Source organism: Balaenoptera acutorostrata, chromosome 15, assembly GCF_949987535.1.
Source record: "Balaenoptera acutorostrata chromosome 15, mBalAcu1.1, whole genome shotgun sequence".
Classification (NCBI taxonomy): Eukaryota; Metazoa; Chordata; class Mammalia; order Artiodactyla; family Balaenopteridae; genus Balaenoptera; species Balaenoptera acutorostrata.
In genome coordinates this window covers 64,981,223-65,006,243 of record NC_080078.1, presented here as the reverse complement: position 1 = coordinate 65,006,243, position 25,021 = coordinate 64,981,223, and the positions used below count along the sequence as shown (strand labels likewise).

Genomic DNA, 25,021 nt, shown 5'->3' with positions numbered 1-25,021 from the left:
ACAAAAGGGACCGCTCAGAAGACCTATGATGGCATCACACTCGGGCTTAAAGCACACCCTCCTCCCCCTTACTTTGGTCCTTGAGGCCCTCTGTGGTTTGGCCCGCCCACCTCTCCCACGGGTCTTTAGCACACTGCCTTCTGTGCACCGAACACAAGAAATGAGTTCCTACTGCAGGAGCTTTGGGTTTGCTACTCCCTTTCCTGGGGACATTCTTTGCTGTGCTGTCCAATACAGGCAGCCGCCAGTCAGCCATATGTGGCTGCTGAGTACTTGAAATGTGTCTAGTGCAACTGAGGAACTGAGTTTTCAAAAAACAAGGTTTTATTTTCATTTTACTTATTTTTAGGGTTACTTTCTATTTATGTCAAGTGATACTGGTTTTCTATCATGGTTATATAGGTTTTTAAATAACTATATAACCATGATAGAAAAGTTTTAAAACTAAAGTTTTAATTTTAAACAAATATATTAAATAGGTGAAACTCAGATATGGTAAAAGTTGTGGAAATGGTTCTGAAATGACTGAGGTTTGGGAAACATTGCATTCATCCAAAAGAATGAGTGATGGTGAAATTTCAGGCAGGGAGTGAGCTAGTATAGGAAGACGCTTTTTAGCAGGTAAGCTATTTTGCTCAGTGAACCTTAGCTTTCTGGGCCTCAGCTCCCAGGGGTATGGTTCAGGGCTTGAGGCCAGGAAGTTTTGGTAGCTTTCAGTTTCTTTTGGGCATGCAGGCCTGGGAAATCTTTTATTTAGTTCCTAGCCAGAGCTTGGGGATCCTCTCCCTTTAAGTCCAGTCCCACCCCAACAATGTGAGCTCCCAGACCTACCTTGGAAGATCTTTTCTTTTTTTCCGCTTCTTTTCTGCTGATCTTTTTGGATTTCTTGTTCTGTGCTTCAAGGAGAGAAGGAGCAAAGCCAGTCTCTGAGGGCCCTGAGCTGCAATGAAGTGGGAGGAACAGAGGGGGCTCCAGGAAGCCCCAGGGTAGGGGAGAGGATGAAGGGTTGGCTGGATAGATCACATCTTGGGACTTAGGCCAGCAGGTTCTTGTTAGCCTGGCTGCAGACCTGGAGCCAGAGACTGAGAGCAAAGAGTCCTCTGAGGGAAAGCAAAGGCGGCCCTGGAAAATGGACTCAGTGTCTTGTACATGGATGGACTTGTTTTTCCTGTATCCCTATTTTCCATTTCTCAGAGCTTTGGAGCCAGGCATACCTGATTTGAATCCCGACTCTGCCATATAACAGCTTTGTGGCCTTGAGCAACCTACTTAATCTCCTTAAGACTCAGTTTTGTCATCTGCAAGTAGGATACTGTAATACCTACCTTGAAGAGTTGTTTTGAGGGTAAATGAGGTATGTTTATAAAGTGGAAAGTCTGACACATCGAAGGTGATCAATCAATGTTAATGTGCCCCAGTCCCTTCCCTGATATATCTAGAATATCCTCTTTTTGAAGTGAGAGACAAGTCAGCAAGGAATATTAGTTTTGAGCTTAGGTTCTGGGGTTAAACACTTGGGTTTGAATTCTGGCTTTGCCAGTTAAGAACTGTGTGTTAGTTACTTAACTTTTCTAAGACTTAATTTACTTAGCTGTGAAATAAAATAGGAATAAAAATAATACTCACTTCACAGTGCCTAGCACAAAATAAGTATATATGTTATTATTATTATTGTCAGATGAAGTCAAACCAGAAGATCTCCATGCCAGGCTCTAATGCCCCTGATATTTTCTCCCAAGCAGTCATTTTCAATTCTCAACCCTGGCATGAAAGGACTAGTTCATCCCAGACTTGGTTATATTCTGCAGCATTTCCTAAAATTTTTACCATTGATAGGAGTTCCATGACTCATTAAGTTTCAGAAATGGTAAGTTAAACCAAATTCACCAAGTGTCATGACTTTAAGGTTTCTCAGAGCTTCTAACATGCTAAGCTGCGTATTCGATTGGTGGCAGGCAGGGCTTTCCTAAACCAAATGAGTTAAGGGGCACTTTATTCCTCCAGGATTGTTTTGAGGAATGAGCACGAAGGAGCTCTGACCTATGGCAGTGGATCCTGGTATCAGCTTGGGGAGTGTGTTTGCCATCCTGCAGTTCTCTTGGGCCAGAGCCTGGAGGCTGGGCCCCAGGCCAGGCTACCTACCCACAATAGAGACAGAAGGGAAATCCAACAGGTTCATGGAAGAGTTGCTCCTCAGGCTCCTTTCATCTCTGGGCTTTTCCTCAGGTGCCAGGTGGCTGTAGGCAGTGAGGGAGCACAGGCAGACCAGCAGGGTAGCCAGGAGGAGGCGGATGACATCCATTCCGGGAGGCCTGAGTGGGACAGAGAAGGCAGTCAGGTGGGCCAGGGGTCCTGGCAAATGGATGTGCCCTCCTGCTTTCTTTGGGCTGGTGCTCTGATCCCATTCCACACCCCGGTGTCCCAGGGGAGCTGGAGGACCAGCAAGGCTTAGGACAGGGAAGGGGAACTGATAAAGGAAGAAGAGAGAAAAGGAGAGATGGGAGAGGAAGAAAGAAAGACAAGAAAGGGAGGGAGGGACTTCCCTGGTGGCGCAGTGGTTAAGAATCTGCCTGCCAGTGCAGGCGACACGGGTTCGAGCCCTGGTCCGGGAACATTCCACATGCTGTGGAGCAACTAAGCCCATGCACCACAACTACTGAGCCTGCGAGCCACAACTACTGAAGCCGCACGCCTAGAGCCCGTGCTCCGCAACAAGAGAAGCCACCACAATGAGAAGCCCACGCACAGCAATGAAGAGTAGCTCCCACTCACCCCAACTAGAGAAAGCCCGCACGCAGCAACGAAGACCCAACACAGCCATACATAAATAAATAAATAAATAAATAAATTTATTTATTTTTTAAAAAAAGGGAGGGAGATTGAAGCAAAGAGAAAAGGAATGCATTGCAATTGGTCTCTGCCTTCCAGAGGGTGGGGTGCTGGGGTTTTTTAAGTCAGTGGCCCCAGGAGACCCTAGGCTTGGGCAGAGTTGTTGAAAGGTCCCCAGTAATGCCTCATACTGGCAGAGGTCTTACTGAAGTGCAGAGAATAAGGCTCATGAGTTAAGACTGAATGAGAAGGTGTAGGGATAAATGGCTTTTTTGGACAAGTGTGTAAGTCATTGCATATGCTATATTCCGACATTCAGAGGAAATAAATGCAGATATGGTTTGCGTCAGGAGGATAGGATGGACCTGTTCAAATAGGCTAACTATATTTATTGATTTATTGCTAGCTGGATTTTGATGAACCAGACAGATCCCAGAGTGGATTTCTTCCCATGAATGTCTAGGTTTGGCTTAGTGAGGGCTCACAGCTTCAACAGCATCTTCATCTTCTCTGAGTGTGGAATCCCTACTCCTCACCCACCCTGTGTGTGTTCTTTCTGGTCTGGGAAAAAGCTGAGACTGCTTTCCCAAGGTTCTCTGGCCCTGCCATAAGGCATAGTGGGCAAGAAGAGAATAAAACAATCTGCTCGTGCTGGTCCTGCCCATTCCTGGGCTCAGACTGGCAATTTCTAGCCTATCCCTCCCAGCCCTCAGATTGCTTAGAGTAAAATTTTCTCCATTTCTGTTACATTCCAGGAGAAGGAGGACCCAAATAGCCAGCCCCCAACCTCATTCTAAACTTCTTAAAGGTAGAGGGGACAGTCCCTTCCTTTTGAAGTCCATCCTCTACCTCTCTCAGCCCTAACTCCATTTCTTCTGATTCCTTCAGATCCTTTCATCAATGGGCATTTATTTGCCTATCATGAACTGGCCACCAATTTTCTTTCACAAAGCCTGGTAGTGAGTCAATAGAATGAGCCCTGGGCTCGGAGTCAGGACCTCTGAGTTCTTGTCTTAGCTTAAGCATTAGTAAATGCGTGAATTTGGACAAATCCATTCTTCTTTTTTTTTTTAATGGACTCTAATTTTCTTTTTGGTAAAATGAGGGGAGTGGGCTAGGTGAGTGGTTTGCATTCATTTAGCAGGGGAACTCTTTTTTCAAATAAACAATGACTTGAAGAACCCCAATCTATAAAACAGAAAGAGGCAATACAGAGGTTTTTCAAGCAGCTCACATCTTTTTTGTGTGGTGGGACAATACACCTCCTCAGGCCCTAGAGCCCAAAACATTTTTTGAGGCCCTAAGTTTCCCAGCTCCATGCAGTTCGATCTCTGAGGTTTCTAGTCCCTATCAGCAATAGTTAACCCAAACAAACCTTTATCAGGAAAGTCTGGGGACTGAGGCATAGTAATTTGCTCCATTCTCTGCTTCTCAGAACTTTGTACTGTTCTCTGTCAAATCCTTTATCACATTGTTTATGTGTTTGTCTCTCCCACTTGATAAAAAAAAAGGTCATGTTTTACTCATTTCTATGACCATGAACCTGGCACAGTGACGAACCCCAAGCAGTAACTTGGACCTCTCTTCCTAGCAGGACTCCCTCTCTCTCTCTCTAATGATGCTGCTGGGCTCTCAGCTTGGAGAGCAATTTCTCCTTCTCTCTTGTTCCCCACACCCAGTCAATCAGTCATTAAGTTCTAGTGATTTTCACTCCCCCCAATTCTCACAACCCTCCCTCCCTTTCCATTCCTTCTGTCCCTAGCAGCCTAGTTCCTCCCGCTTGGTCTTCCATAAGAGCCTCCTTACTGGCCTCCTTGACTCTAGAACATATAACCAGACTAAGCTTCCTTTTAAATAAAGCCCCATTTCCTTTCATTCATTCATTCATTCATACATACATTCATTCGGCTAGTTAAAAAATATTTGTTAAGTACCAACTATGAACCAGTGCTATGCTAGATTCTTGGGTAAAAATAGTGATCAAGATACACAATGATGCCTGTCCTTACAGAGCTTACACTCTATCAGGGATGACTGACAAGTTAAATAAGTTATTCTAATAAAGCTTGTGCTATGGGAGACCTCAACTAGTGCATGGACTAGGGAAGGTCTCTTGAAGCATGTTGTATTGAAGCTGAAAACAGAGGGCTGATTTGGACTTATCCATGTTGGAGAGGAGAGTGGAGGTGGTGGTGGCAGTGTTGCAGACACTGAGAACCATATACATGAAGATCCAAAGGCAAGAGAGGATGGTGCATTTGAGGAACTAGAAAAGATCAGTAAGGCTGGCAAATAAACATAACAGGAGATGGAAGCAGGGGCCAGATCATGATGGGACTTGTAAACCATGGTAAGGAGTTTGAACAATATCTTAAGGTCTATGGAAAATGAATGAAAAGTTTTGAATAGGGGGAGGGACTTGTTCAGATTTGCATTGTAGAAAGATCCCTCTGACTGGGGTGTGGAGATGGAGGGGACAAGATTGAAAGGAAGGAAAACCAATTAAGAGGCTGCTGCTGGATTCCAAGCATTCTATTCCTCTGCAGGGGTTACCCTGACTACCAAATGAAATACATAATCCATAGCCTCAAAAAGGCACCAGAGCCCTCCCAACCTGCCTTCCACATTCCTTTCCAGCTTTATCTTTTCCTATAGGAAGTATATATCCTAGCCAAGCTTGGCTACTTCCTGGTCCCCATACAAAGCTCCTCCTTTACCACTTCTTAAGCCTGACCACTTCTGACCTAAGCACAGTACTTAGCTTGTTATACAAGCATTTATTTACTTACCACTGAGGCTGAATCTGTAGCTGTTAGTGACTGCAGTATTCATTTGCCCTTTCCATATTTCGTGTAGCATTTGTACAGTCTTCAAGCTAAAAATGGTTTTCACGTTTGTAAAGTGTTCTATTAAAAAAAAAACAACCCAACAGAGACCCTATGTGGTCCACAAAGCATAAAATATTTACTCTCTGGCCTTTCACAGAAAAAGTCTGCTGACCCTGTCTAGATTGTGAGAATCGTGAGGGGCTGTTAGGCAAGCAAGCACGTCTCGTCTGCTCTCTCAATATCTACTAACTGATTGAAGTAATTAACTGCTTCTTTGGGTAAAGGTATTGATGATCCTTATTAAAAGACCAATGTGACTTGGGAAAGTTAACTTGTGCCATTACCAACCAATAACACTTGTCATTAATTTATCAGGTTTCAGATTCGCTTTAGGACAGGGCTGGGTCCTAATGAGACAAAAGTTAGGTTTGGTAAGTTTTGATTATTAGAGGCAGAGGGAAAATATCCATTCTGAGTAGTTATCATAATGTTTTGAAACTTTCTATTACACCATGCTGCCTAGAATTCATAAAGATGCAGTGCAATAACCCCTGGAATACAAATAAGAAATATAATCATTGGAAATTGCAAGATAATATTTTGATTAGTTGCATAAAATTAAATGTGTATTTTAAGATTTTATTTTGTATCCTCAATCTCTTCCAAAAGCAATTTTTAAAAAAACTTTTTTCTTGTTTTTAATTAATTAATTTATTTTTTGGCTGCGTCGGGTCTTGGTTACGGCACGCGGGATCTTCGCTGAGGCATGCGGGCTTCTCTCTAGTTGTGGAGTGCAGGTTTTCTCTCTCTCGTTGTGGTGCGCGGGTTCCAGAGTGCGTGGACTCCGTCGTTTGGGACACTCAGGCTCTCTCCTTGAGGCGCGTGGGCTTAGTTGCCCTGTGGCATGTGGGATCTTAATTCCCCGACCAGGGATCGAACCCGCGTCCCCTGCATTGGAAGGCGGATTCTTTAACACTGGACCACCAGGGAAGTCCCAAGAGACCATTTTTTTTTCAAGCAGCAGAGCTCTGGTATCAATGGGTATTAATTAGAAGGACAAATCAGAAATAAATTCAACTTGAAAAGAGAAAAAAAAAAGAAAGGAAAGAATGGAGATATTGTGGAATGGGTTGGGGAGAAGCTCTGATTAAGGAAAAGCTCTGATTAAGGCAAGTCACAAAAATCATGTCATTGATTGAGAGGCATTATACGTAGTTATTCTATTTCTTTGGGTTTTCCTTATCACGAGTGATATAAAACTGACCAAAAAACATGCTGCGAATTCCTGCAAAGAAGTGAAAGGGTAATTGGGAAATGTGAGTTACAAAAGGAGTGTCTGGAGTTCAGGGTGGATGAACTGAGATCCAAAGTCGACATTCATCACTTCCTCTGAACACCTGATAATGCAGGAATTATCACCATCACAGCAACCAGCAGGCTTAATATAAATAGTAGCCACTGCACAATGGGCAGGGAGGAGATGTCACTAGGTAACATCTCTAGACTAATTAAGGATATAGTGAATTACAGGGCTTAATTTTTTTTTTAATTTTTAAATTTAATTTTATTTATTTTTTATACAGCATGTTCTTATTAGTTATCCATTTTATACGTATTAGTGTATATGTCAATCCCAATCTCCCAATTCATCACACTCCCCCTACCACCACTTTCCCCCCTTGGTGTCCATACACTTGTTCTCTACATCTGTGTCTCTATTTCTGCCCTGCAAACTGGTTCATCTGTACCATTTTTCTGGGTTCCACATATATGTGTTAATATACGATATTTGTTTTTCTCTTTCTGACTTACTTCACTCTGTATGACAGTCTCTAGATCCATCCATGTCTCTACAAATGACCAATTTCGTTCCTTTTTATGGCTGAGTAATATTCCATTGTATATATGTACCACACTTCTTTATCCATTTGTCTGTCGATGGGCATTTAGGTTGCTTCCATGACCTGGCTATTGTAAATAGTGCTGCAATGAACATTAAGGTGCATGTGTCTTTTTGAATTATGGTTTTCTCTGGGTATGTGCCCAGTAGTGGAATTGCTGGGTCATATGGTAATTCTATTTTTAGTTTTTTAAGGAACCTCCATACTGTTCTCCGTAGTGGCTGTATCAATTTACATTCCCACCAACAGTGCAAGAGGGTTCCCTTTTCTCCACACCCTCTCCAGCATTTGTTGTTTGTAGATTTTCTGATGATGCCCATTCTAACTGGTGTGAGATGATACCTCATTGTAGTTTTGATTTGCATTTCTCTAATAATTAGTGATGTTGAGCAGCTTTTCATGTGCTTCTTGGCCACCTGTATGTCTTCTTTGGAGAAATGTCTATTTAGGTCTTCTGCCCATTTTTGGATTGGGTTGTTTGTTTCTTTAATATTGAGCTGCATGAGATGTTTATGTATTTTGGAGATTAATCCTTTGTCCATTGATTCATTTACAAATATTTTCTCCCATTCTGAGGGTTGTCTTTTCGTCTTGTTTGTAGTTTCCTTTGCTTTGCAAAAGATTTTAAGTTTCATTAGGTCCCATTTGTTTTTATTTCCATTACTCTAGGAGGTGGATCAAAAAAAGATCTTGCTGTGATTTATGTCAGAGAGTGTTCTTCCTATGTTTTCCTCTAAGAGTTTTATAGTGTCCAGTCTTACATTTAGGTCTCTAATCCATTTTGAGTTTATTTTTGTGTATGGTGTTAGGGAGTGTTCTAATTTCATTCTTTTACATGTAGCTGTCCAGTTTTCCCGTCATCACTTATTGAAGAGACTGTCTTTTCTCCATCGTATATCCTTGCCTCCTTTGTCATAGATCAGTTGACCATAGGTGTGTGGGTTTATCTCTGGGCTTTCTATCCTTTTTCATTGATCTCTATTTCTGTTTTTGTGCCAGTACCATATTGTCTTGATTACTGTAGTTTTGTAGTATAGTCTGAAGTCAGGGAGTCTGATTCCTCCAGCTCTGTTTTTTTCCCTCAAGACTGCTTTGGCTATTTGGGGTCTTTTGTGTCTCCATACAAATTTTAAGATTTTTTGTTCTAGATCTGTAAAAAATGCCACTGGTAATTTGATAGGGATTGCATTGAATCTGTAGATTTTTTTGGGTAGTATAGTCATTTTCACAATATTGAGTCTTCCAATCCAGGAACATGGTATATCTCTCCATCTGTTTGTGTCATCTTTGATTTCTTTCATCAGTGTCTTATAGTTTTCTGAGTACAGGTCTTTTGTCTCCCTAGGTAGGTTTATTCCTAGGTATTTTATTCTTTTTGTTGCAATGGTAAATGGGAGTGTTTCCTTAATTTCTCTTTCAGATTTTTCATCATTAGTGTATAGGAATGCAAGAGATGTCTGTGCATTAATTTTGTACCAAATTTATTGATTAGCTCTAGTAGTTTTCTGGTGGCATTTTTAGGATTCTCTATGTATAGTATCATGTCATCTGCAAACAGTGACAGTTTTACTTCTTCTTTTCCAATTTGTATTCCTTTTATTTCTTTTTCTTCTCTGATTGCCATGGCTAGGAATTCCAAAACTATGTTGAATAATAGTGGTGAGAGTGGACATCCTTGTCTTGTTCCTGATCTTAGAGGAAATGCTTTCAGTGTTTCACCATTGAGAATGATGCTTGCTGTGGGTTTGTCGTATATGGACTTTATTATGTTGAGTTAGGTTCCCTCTATGCCCACTTTCTGGAGAGTTTTTATCATAAATCGGTGTTGAATTTTGTCAAAAGCTTTTTCTGCATCTATTGAGATGATCATATGGTTTTTCTTCTTCAATTTGTTAATATGGTGTATCACATTGATTGATTTGCATTTATTGAAGAATCCTTGCATCCCTGGGATAAATCCCACTTGATCATGGTGTATGATCCTTTTAAAGTGTTGTTGGATTCTGTTTGCTAGTATTTTGTTGAGGATTTTTGCATCTATATTCATCAGTGATATTGGTCTGTAATTTTCTTTTTTTGTAGTATCTTTGCCTGGTTTTGGTATCAGGGTGATGGTGGCCTCATAGAATGAGTTTGGAAGTGTTCTTTCCTCTCCATTTTTTGGAAGAGTTTGAGAAGGATGGGTGTTATCTCTTCTCTAAATGTTTGATAGAATTCACCTGTGAAGCCATCTGGTCCTGGACTTTTGTTTGTTGGAAGATTTTTAATTACAGTTTCAATTTCATTACTTGTGATTGGTTTGTTCATGTTTTCTATTTCTTCCTGGTTCAGTCTTGGAAGCTTATGCCTTTCTAAGAATTTGTCCATTTCTTCCAGGTTGTCCATTTTATTGGCATAGAGTTGCTTGTAGTTGTCTCTTAGGATGCTTTGTATTTCTGTGGTGTCTGTTGTAACTTCTCCTTTTTCATTTCTACTTTTATTGATTTGAGTCCTCTCCCTCTTTTTGTTGATTAGTCTGGCTAATGGTTTATCAATTTCGTTTATCTCCTCAAAGAACCAGCTTTTAGTTTTATTGATCTTTGTTATTGTTTTCTTTGCTTCTATTTCATTTATTTCTGCTCTGATCTTTATGATTTCTTTCCTTCTACTAACTTTGGGTTTTGTTTGTTCTTCTTTCTCTAGTTCCTTTAGGTGTAAGATTAGATTGTTTATTTGAGATTTTTCTTGTTTCTTGAGGTAGGCTTGTATTACTATAAACTTCCCTCTTGTAACTGCTTTTGCTGCATCCCATGGGTTTTGGATCATCGTGTTTTCGTTGTAATTTGTTTCTAGGTATTTTTTGATTTCCTCTTTGATTCCTTCAGTGATCTCTTGGTTATTTAGTAACGTATTGTTAAGCCTCCATGTGTTTGTGTTTTTTACGTTTTTTCCCCTGTAATTGATTTCTAGTCTCATAGCATTGTGGTCAGAAAAGATGCTTGATAGGATTTCAATTTTCTTAAATTTACTGAGGCTTGATTTATGACCCAAGATGTGATCTATCCTGGAGAATGCTCCCTGTGCACTTGAGAAGAAAGTGTAATCTGCTGTTTTTGGATGGAATGTCCTATAAATATTAATTAAATCTATCTGGTCTATTGTGTCATTTAAAGCTTCTGTTCTTTATTTATTTTCATTTTGGATGATCTGTCCGTTGGTGTAAGTGAAGTGTTAAAGTCCCCCACTATTACCGTGTTACTGTCGATTTCCTCTTTTATAGTTGTTAGCAGTTGCCTTATGTATTGAGGTGCTCCTATGTTGGGTGCATATATATTTATAATTGTTATATCTTCTTCTTGGATTGATCCTTTGATCGTTATGTAGTGTCCTTCCTTGTCTCTTGTAACATTCTTTATTTTAAAGTCTATTTTATCTGATATGAGTATTGCTACTCCAGCTTTCTTTTGATTTCCATTTGCATGGAATATCTTTTTCCATCCCCTCACTTTCAGTCTGTATGTGTCCCTAGGTCTGAAGTGGGTCTCTTGTAGACAGCATATGTATTGGTCTTGTTTTTGTATCCATTCAGTGAGCCTGTGTCTTTTGGTTGGAGCATTTAATCCATTCACATTTAAGGTAATTATCAATATGTATGTTCCTATGACCATTTTCTTAATTGTTTTGGGTTTGTTTTTGTAGGTCCTTTTCTTCTCTTGTGTCTCCCTCTTAGAGAAGTTCCTTTAGCATTTGTTGTAGAGCTGGTTTGGTGGTGCTGAATTCTCTTAGCTTTTGCTTGTCTGTAAAGCTTTTGATTTCTCCTTCGAATCTGAATGAGATCCTTGCCGGGTAGAGTAATCTTGGTTGTAGGTTCTTCCCTTTCATCACTTTAAATATATCATGCCACTCCCTTCTGGCTTGTAGAGTTTCTGCTGAGAAATCAGCTGTTAACCTTATGGGAGTTCCTACAGGACTTAATTTTTTAAAAAAGTTTCCTTTGCTGTGCAAGTAACTCTTAAGAAATAAACTTAAAATACAATTTCTTAGAACCTAAGTAACTTAGTGGAATTATAAAACTAGACTGAGTCTGGGAAAGGTGAAGTCTCAGTGGAATTAATCTTATTTGTGTATTGGGAGAAGGTAAGAACCAACATTGCTTACACAAATCCTGGGGAGATATGTATATTCTAAATGTAATATATGTCCATAATACCTAGGTGTATTATGATGCTTGGGGTCAGATTTTTTTTTAGGATTCAGAATTTTAGAAAAACAATATCTTCTATATTAAACCACGTATAAGGGCTCTAGAAGCACCCATTAAAAATGTACTGATGCTTCTGTAGCAAAAAGGTATGGATAAACAAAGGATAAACAAAGACCGTGAATTGATTCGCATCAATTCAGGACAGATTTTTTTGCCAAATGAGTTACCAAAGGAAAAAAAAAACTTACAGCAGAGTTTTGGGATTTTGCAATTTCAGGTAATGGATTATGGACCTATACAAACCCTCAACATGGGACACACACTCCACCTATTAATGCAGGATCATAATGCTGACAACAAAGACTACCTGTGCAATTGCTTTCCTCAAGAGTAATTTGTCCTTCCACTCTGTGGTGGTAAAGACTGTTCTTTGATCTGTGGTATCACTGACGACAATTCTTCCTCTTAAACTCATCATCTGCTTTAAGTTACTGCTTAGGACTTAAGATGAGTTTCTCTTCAGCATGTGGATATAAAGAATCCAGAAAGGGGAATCAGGTTACATGGACATACCTGCCAGTTAAGTGGCTGTGTGACCCTTGGCCCATTTGGGCCTCTGCTTTCTCATCTGCAAAATGAGAGGATAGGACTACACGACTCAGTACACATTATGAGGCACAGAGTAGAAATTTAATAAAGATTTGTCTAATGAATTAAAGAATCTAAAGACCTTTCTATTCTTAAATTCTATGAATCCATAATTTCTGATTCCTGCTTCCTGGACTTTAGGGAGATTAAGCAGTTGCACAGAGGAGGATTTTGTAAAAGCCAATTGTTGTGTATCCTTAAGAGCTGAGGGATTTACAAATGCATGAGTGTGACTGAATCTGATTAAACTCTGGAAAAGAGGGCATGGAAAGTCATGGCTAAATGTAAGTGGTTTATATACCTCAGGAGTGCTGTTGATGTGTGTGTGTGCATGCGCGTGTGCGCGCACATGAGTACTAATGTGTAATAAGGGCTCTGATTGAGGGAATATGGGAGACAGCAGTGTGCAGAGCATCTCTGAGTATGGTAAGGTGAGGAGACGGTGTATCAGTATGCAGCGTACACCGAGTGTACACTGCATACATCCCCTTAGCTATGGCACTGGGATAGCCTGATATCTTAATCCTTTAGGGTCAAGGCCTTGATCCCAGAAGCAAAGGAAAGGATTATAATGTTCCAGTGATGGGGGATGGCTAACCACCTATTGGGACAGAGGTATAGTAAGAGATGAGAATGGAAGAAGAGGTGAAGGCAGCAGTCTTCTTGAAGACAGTGAACAATATTAGCTGCTGACCAAACTAGGTGTAATGTGGTGCAGTCCTGACAGCCTGCCCTGGGCTGTGCTGGTGGCACCTGTGAGGGGAACCAGGGTGTCTGGGCAGCCAGCAAGCTGGCACTGCAGGGGAGGAGACGGGGCTCAGTTGATTGTAATAGTGGCTTCCATCAGTCCTGCCAAGCACCCATGGCTAGGGATCTGGTGAAACTCATCCCTGTGAAGAAAGAAGTTGCTAGAAGCAAAGCAGTGTTGGGTATGCGTCCAACATGGAGGAGCAACTCATATAGGCTAGTGGTGACAGAGGCAGATTTTCCTCTGACCAGTCTTTTGGAACAAAACATACACTTGGGAGGAAAGGGAAATTATAGCAGGAGAGAATCTTAACCTAAAATTGTCTGCAAAATTTTGTGCATATGCGCATTTTTCTGGGGAGAAGGTTCATAGCTTTCTCTGGATCTAAAAGTGTGTCTCTGGCCCCTACAAAGCTCAGAACCACTCAGCTTCTAGGAGCTAAAATGGAAACCCCTTCTTGGTATATTATGTTCCTGCAACTTGACGGCCTCATCCTGAATCACAGGCACGTGAGAGCAGAGGATATCGTCAATTTTTTTCTCTGCCCTGGAACACTCTCAAAGCCTATAACTCTTCTGGCTCATCAGCCACAGTTTCTGATATGCCAAAACCTGGGAGAAGTAACACACAATTTTTGTTGTGGTTTAGTTTCTTAGCCAAACTAGCTGTATCAAATACTGAGGGTCAGGGCCAGAGAAGAAATATCTCTCATTCATAGTTACCTAGATTCCCCACACCAGATGTTCAGCAGCTGCATAAGGATCCCACTGCCTTACACCTCTTTCATCCACCTGGGCAGCTGGTGATACGCATCCACTACAAGTGCCTGGCCGGGCTGAGCTTCGGAGGCTCCACTGGGGCTACCGGCCCATTCCTTAATGTTCACCCAGGCTTATTAGTGATAATAATTTCTGGGGTAGCAGGAGAGTGCAATATGTTTTATCTACTTAGTTTTGTCCTAGAACAGCCAATCAAGCAACAAAAAATTTTTGAATGCTGTGGGAAGCCTTCCCTGACTGTCCCCTCCAGGGGAGAAAATTATTCTCTCCTCCCTAGACACACTGTGTTGTAATGATTTGTTCATTTGCCTGTCTCTTCTAGATTGAAGACTCATTAAGGGCAGAGCCTCTGCCTTATTCATCTCCATGCTCATCCCCTCCCTACTACCCCTAGCCCCAGTGCCTAAGCTCAGTACAAAATAAGGCCTCAATAAATGTTTCTCTCAATTGAATTAATTTACTATATGCTCAATATAAATGAATATGGGAATTCCCTGGCAGTCCAGTGGTTAGGACCCCACGCTTGCATTGTTGCAGGTGTGGGTTCCATCCCTGGTTGGGGAACTAGGATCCCACAAGCCACCATGGTGCGGCCAAAAGAAAAAAAAAAAGATGATTAAAGAGTCCCTGCCTTTAGATGGCTTTCAGTCCTGCAGGGAAGACAAACAAATAACTAACAAAAAAAATGAGGAGGGCTTCCCTGGTGGCGCAGTGGTTGAGAATCTGCCTCCCAATGCAGGGGACACGGGTTCGAGTCCTGGTCTGGGAAGATCCCACATGCCACGGAGCAACTGGGCCCGTGAGCCACAACTACTGAGCCTGCGCGTCTGGAGCCTGTGCTCCGCAACAAGAGAGGCCGCGATGGTGAGAGGCCGCGATGGTGAGAGGCCCGCGCACCGCGATGAAGAGTGGTCCCCACTTGCCGCAACTAGAGAAAGCCCTCGCACAGAAACGAAGACTCAACACAGTCATAAATAAATAAATAAAAAAAGAACGTGAATTTCTAAAAAAAAAAATGAGGAGAGAAGTGCTAGAGTTGAGGTACAAGTGAAATAAATGCCTTGGGTAGGCAGAAAAAAGAGGGTGGTTAAACTGCACAGGGTCTTGGATGATTTTGTGAGTTATTGTTGAACAAGGACCTCTCTAATTTCCTCAGCCTCCTTCCAGTTTTGGGCTGCAGCTCCTGGAGTGCTCAAACATTCTGTGCTGCTCTTGCCAGTTCCTCCCTCTTTCATATGGTTCTATGCAGCAGACAGCCTCTGCTGCCTTTCCCCTTTGGCAGTCTCCTTGAATTTCCTGCCCTAGAGAGTGGCTTCCTTTTACAGCCATCAGGCCACCGGGAGCCAGATGTGCATAGCCAAAGCCAATTACTGAGATTTCTATCCTATTTTAATCAATTATTTGGCTAGAGTTTTTCTTAAGAAGCCAAATCTCATACTGGGAAGATCATTAGGTCCTGTACATCCAAACCAGGCTTGTGGCCTGGGGTTGTGGGAAATAGTCAGTGGCCTGAGTCAGGAGTACAGGTGCCAAGTTCCTGATCCTCTCCCAGGGGATAGTTCTAGGTATTTCATTACAATCTCCTAATAAAACAGGGAGACCATTTTCCTTCTCATTCCTTTCTCCCAGGATGTAAGTTACAGGTAGGCTACTTAATTTGTGGGGCTCTGTGCAAAGTGAAAATGTGGGACCATGTGCTAAAAAATTAAGAATTTCAAGGAGAGCATTAAACTAAGCAAGCATGAGGCCCTCTAAGTACGAGGGCCTATGCAACTGCTCAAGTGCACACCCATGAAGTCATTTCTGGTTACAAGATTGAGAAAGCTGACACTGATTGTATGACATGGTGGCTGTAAAGAAGTTTGTGAGAACATAAAGAAGTTTGTGGATTGGGGGAAACATTAAATTACACTCAGTAGTTTCAGCAGTAAGTTATATAATGATGAGACTGCTTCTAGACATCCCCTGCAGCTGCCTTACTAGTGCTCCAGGCATCAGACATCTCAGTGGAGCAGACACCAAAGAAAGGACCGGGGTTCTAGACCCAGCCTTGCCAGGAATTCACTGCGGGGCTTCTGGCAAGTTACTTTCTCTCTGTGGGCATCTTTTTCTTCACTTGTACAAAAAAGGATTTGGATTAGATGTTTAAGGTCTCTTCTAACTCTGACTGTAAGCAGCTTTTGGCAGGAAAGAGCTCTCTGGAGGAGGCCCGTTTTGTCTTGTCACTTTAGCAGAGCTAGAATGTAACTAACCTTAAGCCAGACACCCCCATGCTCTACTCACCTCCGGCCCAAGCACACCTTTCAAATCTTTTGATCACACAATACCTTGCCTAATCTGTTAGTTCTTTCTGTAGATCAAAGAAGTAGAAATGAAGAATAAGTAATTAACAGATGACCAAATCTCTTCCTCAGCTTCCCCTTCAGTAATCTCACAAATTGTGTGAACAATATATCATCTAAAGAAAGATCACAAGTAGTTGACAAGCCTGCACACAGGGGGAGATGGTGACGAGTCTGATTCCCTATCTCAATGATTAACTCAGATTATTTCCCCTTTTCCTTTAAAAACTTTCATGGCTGAGCAGAATCTTCGGAGTTGATTCCACCTTCTCCCCAGAATGCTGGCTTTCTGATTAAAAGCAACATTTTCTGTTTCTACCAACACTTGCCTCTCGAGTATTAATTTTTGAGCAGCAAGCAGCTGGACTTGAGTTCAGTAACATGACTTGCGGTGATTCCAAATGAGCAGCATCCCCTTCAGAGAGGCTGTAACACATTCTGTTGAATGTTCCTTTTGATGGTAAGAATTTGTCCTCTGAGAATAAATCTGATTTCTGGAAATAGACAATGATTTACAGCCAAGTCTGGTAAGGATAGTAATATATGGCCTAAGTCATGAGATTTTATAATTTAAAAATGATTTTAATTTTAAGCTGACACAACCAGAACTGAGATAGCCTGTTGAGTGTTTTTCCTCAAAGCTGTAACATTGAGAGGCCAAAAATTCATTCTAATGCTGCAAGTTGCTTTAAATATCTTTAGAATTCTAGACATTCTAAAGGCAATTTAAAAGTCATACAAGGACTTCCCTGGTGGCGCAGTGGTTAAGAATCCGCCTGCCAATGCAGGGGACATGGGTTCGAGCCCTGGTCCGGGAAGATCCCACATGCTGTGGAACAACTAAGCCCGTGTGCCACAACTACTGAAGCCCGCACGCCTAGAGCCCGTGCTCCTCAACAACAGAAGCCACTGCAATGAGAAGCCCGCACACCGCACCAAGGAGTAGCCCCTGCTCGCTGCAACTAGAGAAAGCCCACACGCAGCAACAAAGACCCAACGCAGCCAAAAATAAATAAATTAAATAAATAAATTTTTAAAAAAAGAAATACATTAAAAAAAAATAAAAGTCATACAAGAAAAACACCATATAACTTAATAATCACAACTTTTATATTGGGATGGAAACCTGTTTCATTGAGGACCAGATATGCACCCAAAAAGTAATCAAGAGACTTAAAGAAGCCTCCTTTTAAATTAGTCTTCTTTTTTAAAAAACATATTTAGAAGAGGAGAACGTAAAATATTAAACTCACTAGATTTTAGAATTAATGAGAAGAGGGGAATTCCCTGGCAGTTCAGTGGTTAGGACTCCGCGCTGTCACTGCTGAGGGTGCAGGTTCGATCCCTGCTGGGGGAATTAAGATCCTGCAAGCTGAGAGCCACAACCAAAACAGAAAAAACTAAAAGAATTAATGACAAGAGAATAAAACAGGCAGAAAAGGAAAGTAGAGAGGAGAAAGATAAGTAGGGAGGAAAAGACAAAGAAATAGAAGAATTATGAGAATTGGAGCTAGGGGTAAGGGAAACTCCAACTTTGTAATTGTTTGTTTTTGTGGGGTTTTTTTTGGCCACACCTGAGGTGCCTTACAGGATCTTAGTTCCCTGACCAGGGATGGAACCCGTGCCCCCTGCAGTGGAAGCGCAGAATCCTAACCACTGGACCGCCAGGGAATTCTCTCTGTAATTTTTTTTTAAATAAAAAAGACTTGAAGCAAATATGGTAATAAATATGGATGATTCTGGGTGGAGGTAACACGAAATTTTCCATATTTAAAAACATTCTCACAATATAATAATGGGGAAAAAAAAGAAAAGGTAAATTGTACTGTGGTCTGGTCTCTGTATCTGTTAGATCATGGCCCTTTGAGATGTTGATTAGGGTTCAGAGCTCTTAGGTCTTTAGACTTTCTAAGAGTGAGGCAATTATTTATAGCCAAGCCAAGATGTTGGTTCCGTTTCTCTCTGAATGGGATGTTTCCCTTTAACCAGAGTAAAGCATGGCTCATCCAACGCACAAGACCAGGGTTGTGACTTAGTGTTGCTCATCCCTAAGCGGACTCCAGCTTGCCTAGGTCAGGAGAGGAGAGAAGGAAGGAGAAGGTAGCACCATCAGCATCAGTCAGAATCAGCTGTTGTCAGACATGGGTTTATGCTTGACCTCCAGCTTTTCTCTCTACAACCATGGGTGGGAAATAGGGAGCAAGTTAGGGGCAGAATTGTGGACTTGTGCTTTCTAGTTTGCAAGTGAGAGAGCATCAGTCACCTTGTTTACCTTTTATTTTTTTTCATTTTTGGCCATGCCACATGGCTTGTGGGATTTTTAGTTCCCCGACCAGGGATTGAACCCAGGCCCTTGGCAGTCAGAGCACAGAGTTCTAACCACTGGATCATCAGGGAATTCCCCATTCACCTTGTTTAGAACGCCATGGCCATTCATCATCTCCTTCTCCAAATCCTACACTTCCCTTCAAAAGCCTATTTAAGTCTTGCCTCCTCCAGGCCCATTGTTCTGGCCTATTTCTGGACTCTTGTCTTCTGCCAGACAAGAGGGGGCCCTCTACTTGGGGACTGCCTGGACTGTCATCTCTTAAGATTTCTATGGAAAGCCAGTCCCACCCTTTGTTGCTCCAGATCCCTCTACCTGTTGATCCAAGCCACAGGGTCCAAGATCAACAGTGTCTCCAGTTAATGTTTTTCTTCAGACAACCTCTGTTGGCTAGTCTGAGTTCTTTGGGAAGACAGAGTGGGATAACTCACAAAATAGAATTTAAGCCACATTCTGCCTCAAAATATCTTCTCTTAACTAGCCAGATTCCATAGCATGTCTTATGGGATATAAGGATCAAGTGCAAATGCTCTCAGTCATGGTTAAGTTGGTAGCAATTAGTGTTATTGGATTAGTTTTCTGTTTTCCTACCTAAGGGCAGACCTCTGAGGAGAGGAAAAGAAGGAGAAGTAAAGAAAGAAAGGTCGACTTTCCTCCTTGATAAGTTATGAACTCCAGCTGTTGTTCTCCAGGATTCAAAGTCTGCAGTGCCGAGATTAACCAAGATGGCGGAGTAGAAGGACGTGCTCTCACTCCCTCTTGCGAGAGCACCAGAATCACAACTGGCTGCTGGACAATCATTGACAGGAAGACCCTGGACTTCACCAAGGAGGACACCCCACGTCCAAGGACAGAGGAGAAGCCACAGTGAGACGGTAGGAGGGGCGCAATCAGAGTAAAATCAAATCCCATAACTGCTGGGTGGGTGACTCACAGACTGGCGAACACTTATACCACAGAAGTCCACCCACTGGAGTGAAGGTTCTGAGCCCCACCTCAGGCTTCCCAACCTGGGGGTCCGGCAAAGGGAGGAGGAATTCCTAGAGAATCAGACTTTGAAGTCTAGTGGGAATTGATTGCAGGACTGTGACAGGACTGGGGGAAACAGAGACCCCACTCTTGGAGGGCACACACAAAGTAATGTGTGCATCGGGACCCAGGGGAAGGAGCAGTGACCCTGGGGGAGACTGAACCAGACGTACCTGCTGGTGTTGGGGGGTCTCCTGCAGAGGCGAGTGGTGGCTCTGTTTCACCGTGGGGATAAGGACACTGGCAGCAGAGGTCCTGGGAAGTTCTCCTTGGCGTGAGCCCTCCCAGAGTCTGCCATTAACCCCACCAAAGAGCACGGGTAGGCTCCAGTGTTGGGTTGCCTCAGGCAAAACAACCAACAGGGAGGGAACCCAGCCCCACCCATCAACAGTCAAGTGGATTAAGGTTTTACTGGGCTCTGATCGCCACAGCAACAGGGAGGGAACCCAGCCCCACCCATCAACAGTCAAGTGGATTAAGGTTTTACTGAGCTCTGACCGCCACAGCAACAGTCAGCTCTACCCACCACCAGAGCCTCCCATCAAGCCTCTTAGATAGCCTCAACCACCAGAGGGCAGACAACAGAAGCAAGAAAAACTACAATCCTGCAGCCTGTGGACCAAAACCCACAGTTACAGAAAGACAGAGAAGATGAAAAGGCAGAGGGCTATGTACCAGATGAAGGAACAAGAAAAAACCCCAGAAAAACAACTAAATGAAGTGGAGATAGGCAACCTTCCAGAAAAAGAATTCAGAATAATGATAGTGAAGATGATCCAGGACCTCGGAATAAGAATGGAGGCAAAGATTGAGAAGATGCAAGAAATGATTAACAAAGACCTAGAAGAATTAAAGAACAAACAAACAGAGATGACCAATACAATAACTGAAATGAAAACTACACTAGAAGGAATCAATAGCAGAATAACTGAGGCAGAAGAACGGATAAGTGACCTGGAAGACAGAATGGTGGAATTCACTGCTGCGGAACAGACTAAAGAAAAAAGAATAAAAAGAAATGAAGACAGCCTAAGAGACCTCTGGGACAACATTAAACGCAACAACATTCGCATTATAGGGGTCCCAGAAGGAGAAGAGAGAGAGAAAGGACCAGAGAAAATATTTGAAGAGATTATAGTCGAAAACTTCCCTAACATGGGAAAGGAAATAGCCACCCAAGTCCAGGAAGCGCAGAGAGTCCCATACAGAATAAACCCAAGGAGAAACACGCCGAGACACATAGTAATCAAAGTGGCAAAAATTAAAGACAAAGAAAAATTATTGAAAGCAGCAAGGGAAAAACGACAAATAACATACAAGGGAACCCCCATAAGGTTAACAGCTGATTTCTCAGCAGAAACTCTGCAAGCCAGAAGGGAGTGGCATGAAATACTTAAAGTGATGAAAGGGAAGAACCTACAACCAAGATTACTCTACCCAGCAAGGATCTCATTTAGATTTGATGGAGAAATCAAAAGCTTTACAGACAAGCAAAAGCTAAGAGAATTCAGCACCACCAAACCAGCTCTACAACAAATGCTAAAGGAACTTCTCTAAGTGGGAAACACAAGAGAAGAAAAGGACCTACAAAAACAAACCCAAAACAATTAAGAAAATGGTCATAGGAACATACATATCGATAATTACCTTAAACGTGAATGGATTAAATGCCCCAACCAAAAGACATAGACTGGCTGAATGGATACAAAAACAAGACCCATATATATGCTGTCTACAAGAGACCCACTTCAGACCTAGGGACACATACAGACTGAAAGTGAGGGGATGGAAAAAGATATTCCATGCAAATGGAAATCAAAAGAAAGCTGGAGTAGCTATACTCATATCAGATAAAATAGACTTTAAAATAAAGAATGTTACAAGAGACAAGGAAGGACACTACATAATGATCCAGGGATCAATCCAAGAAGAAGATATAACAATTATAAATATATATGCACCCAACATAGGAGCACCTCAATACATAAGGCAACTGCTAACAGCTATAAAAGAGGAAATCGACAGTAACACAATAATAGTGGGGGACTTTAACACCTCACTTACACCAATGGACAGATCATCCAAAATGAAAATAAATAAGGAAACACAAGCTTTAAATGACACAATAGACCAGATAGATTTAATTGATATATATAGGACATTCCATCCAAAAACGGCAGATTACACGTTCTTCTCAAGTGCACACGGAACATTCTCCAGGATAGATCACATCTTGGGTCACAAATCAAGCCTCAGTAAATTTAAGAAAATTGAAATCATATCAAGCATCTTTTCTGACCACAACGCTATGAGATTAGAAATGAATTACAGGGAAAAAAACGTAAAAAAGACAAACACATGGAGGCTAAACAATACGTTACTAAATAACCAAGAGATCACTGAAGAAATCAAACAGGAAATAAAAAAATACCTAGAGACAAATGACAATGAAAACACGACGACCCAAAACCTATGGGATGCAGCAAAAGCGGTTCTAAGAGGGAAGTTTATAGCTATACAAGCCTACCTAAAGAAACAAGAAAAATCTCAAGTAAACAATCTAACTTTACACCTAAAGAAACTAGAGAAAGAAGAACAAACAAAACCCAAAGTTAGCAGAAGGAAAGAAATCATAAAGATCAGAGCAGAAATAAATGAAATAGAAACAAAGAAAACAATAGCAAAGATCAATAAAACTAAAAGTTGGTTCTTTAGGAAGATAAACAAAATTGATAAGTCATTAGCCAGACTCATCAAGAAAAAGAGGGAGAGGACTCAAATCAATAAAATCAGAAATGAAAAAGGAGAAGTTACAACAGACACCGCAGAAATACAAAACATCCTAAGAGACTACTACAAGCAACTTTATGCCAATAAAATGGACAACCTGGAAGAAATGGACAAATTCTTAGAAAGGTATAACCTTCCAAGACTGAATCAGGAAGAAACAGAAAATATCAACAGACCAATCACAAGTAATGAAATTGAAACTGTGATTAAAAACCTTCCAACAAACAAAAGTCCAGGACCAGATGGCTTCACAGGTGAATTCTATCAAACATTTAGAGAAGAGCTAACACCCATCCTTCTCAAACTCTTCCAAAAAATTGCAGAGGAAGGAACTCTCCCAAACTCATTCTATGAGGCCACCATCACCCTGATACCAAAACCAGACAAAGACACTACAAAAAAAGAAAATTACAGACCAATATCACTGATGAATATAGATGCAAAAATCCTCAACAAAATACTAGCAAACAGAATCCAACAACACATTAAAAGGATCATACACCACGATCAAGTGGGATTTATCCCAGGGATGCAAGGATTCTTCAATATACGCAAATCAATCAATGTGATACACCATATTAACAAATTGAAGAAGAAAAACCATATGATCATCTCAATAGATGCAGAAAAAGCTTTTGACAAAATTCAACACCCATTTCTGATAAAAACTCTCCAGAAAGTGGGCATAGAGGGAACCTACCTCAACATAATAAAGGCCATATATGACAAACCCACAGCAAGCATCATTCTCAATGGTGAAAAACTGAAAGCATTTCCTCTAAGATCAGGAACGAGACAAGGATGTCCACTCTCACCACTATTATTCAACATAGTTCTGGAAGTCCTAGCCACGGCAATCAGAGAAGAAAAAGAAATAAAAGGAATCCAAATTGGAAAAGAAGAAGTAAAACTGTCACTGTTTGCGGATGACATGATACTATACATAGAGAATCCTAAAACTGCCATCAGAAAACTGCTAGAGCTAATTAATGAATATGGTAAAGTTGCAGGTTACAAAATTAATGCACAGAAATCTCTTGCATTCCTATACACTAATGATGAAAAATCTGAAAGAGAAATTATGGAAACACTCCCATTTACCATTGCAACAAAAAGAATAAAATACCTAGGAATAAACCTACCTAGGGAGACAAAAGACCTGTATGCAGAAAACTATAAGACACTGATGAAAGAAATTAAAGATGATACCAACAGATGGAGAGATATACCATGTTCTTGGATTGGAAGAATCAACATTGTGAAAATGAGTATACTACCCAAAGCAATCTACAGATTCAATGCAATCCCTATCAAATTACCAATGGCATTTTTTACGGAGCTAGAACAAATCATCTTAAAATTTGTATGGAGACACAAAAGACCCCGAATAGCCAAAGCAGTCTTGAGGCAAAAAAATGGAGCTGGAGGAATCAGACTCCCTGACTTCAGACTATACTACAAAGCTACAGTAATCAAGACAATATGGTACTGGCACAAAAACAGAAACATAGATCAATGGAACAAGATCGAAAGCCCAGAGATTAACCCACGCACCTATGGTCAACTAATCTATGACAAAGGAGGCAAAGATATACAATGGAGAAAAGACAGTCTCTTCAATAAGTGGTGCTGGGAAAACTGGACAGCCACATGTAAAAGAATGAAATTAGAATACTCCCTAACACCATGCACAAAAATAAACTCAAAATGGATTAGAGACCTAAATATAAGACTGGACACTATAAAACTCTTAGAGGAAAACATAGGAAGAACACTCTTTGACATAAATCACAGCAAGATCTTTTTCGATCCACCTCCTAGAGTAATGGAAATAAAAACAAAAATAAACAAGTGGGACCTAATGAAACTTCAAAGCTTTTGCACAGCAAAGGAAACCATAAACAAGACGAAAAGACAACCCTCAGAATGGGAGAAAATATTTGCAAATGAATCAACGGACAAAGGATTAATCTCCAAAATATATAAACAGCTCATTCAGCTCAATATCAAAGAAACAAACACCCCAATCCAAAAATGGGCAGAAGACCTACATAGACATTTCTCCAAAGAAGACATACAGACGGCCACGAAGCACATGAAAAGATGCTCAACATCACTAATTATTAGAGAAATGCAAATCAAAACTACAATGAGGTATCACCTCACTCCTGTTAGAATGGGCATCATCAGAAAATCTACAAACAACAAATGCTGGAGAGGGTGTGGAGAAAAGGGAACCCTCTTGCACTGTTGGTGGGAATGTAAATTGATACAGCCACTATGGAGAACAATATGGAGGTTCCTTAAAAAACTAAAAATAGAATTACCATATGACCCAGCAATCCCACTACTGGGCATATACCCAGAGAAAACCGTAATTCAAAAAGACACGTGCACCCGAATGTTCATTGCAGCACTATTTACAATAGCCAGGTCATGGAAGCAACCTAAATGCCCATCAACAGACGAATGGATAAAGAAGTTGTGGTACATATATACGATGGAATATTATTCAGCCATAAAAAGGAACGAAATTGAGTCATTTGTTGAGAAGTGGATGGATCTAGAGACTGTCATACAGAGTGAAGTAAGTCAGAAAGAGAAAAACAAATATCGTA

At 41.2% G+C, this 25,021-nt stretch overlaps 1 protein-coding gene across 1 annotated transcript in view; it reads right to left on the bottom strand.

Annotated features, from left to right (window-relative positions):
* ASIP (agouti signaling protein) overlaps positions 1-25,021 on the bottom strand; it is a 110,450-nt gene that overhangs the window by 600 nt on the left and 84,829 nt on the right. Inside the window, exons 3-4 of the mRNA XM_057529940.1 lie at positions 2,143-2,312; positions 832-896 (exon numbers count right to left, since the gene is read on the bottom strand). Of these exons, the coding sequence (XP_057385923.1) occupies positions 832-896; positions 2,143-2,302 (225 nt within the window). The 5' untranslated portion in view covers positions 2,303-2,312. The remainder of the gene's footprint in view (positions 1-831; positions 897-2,142; positions 2,313-25,021) is intronic.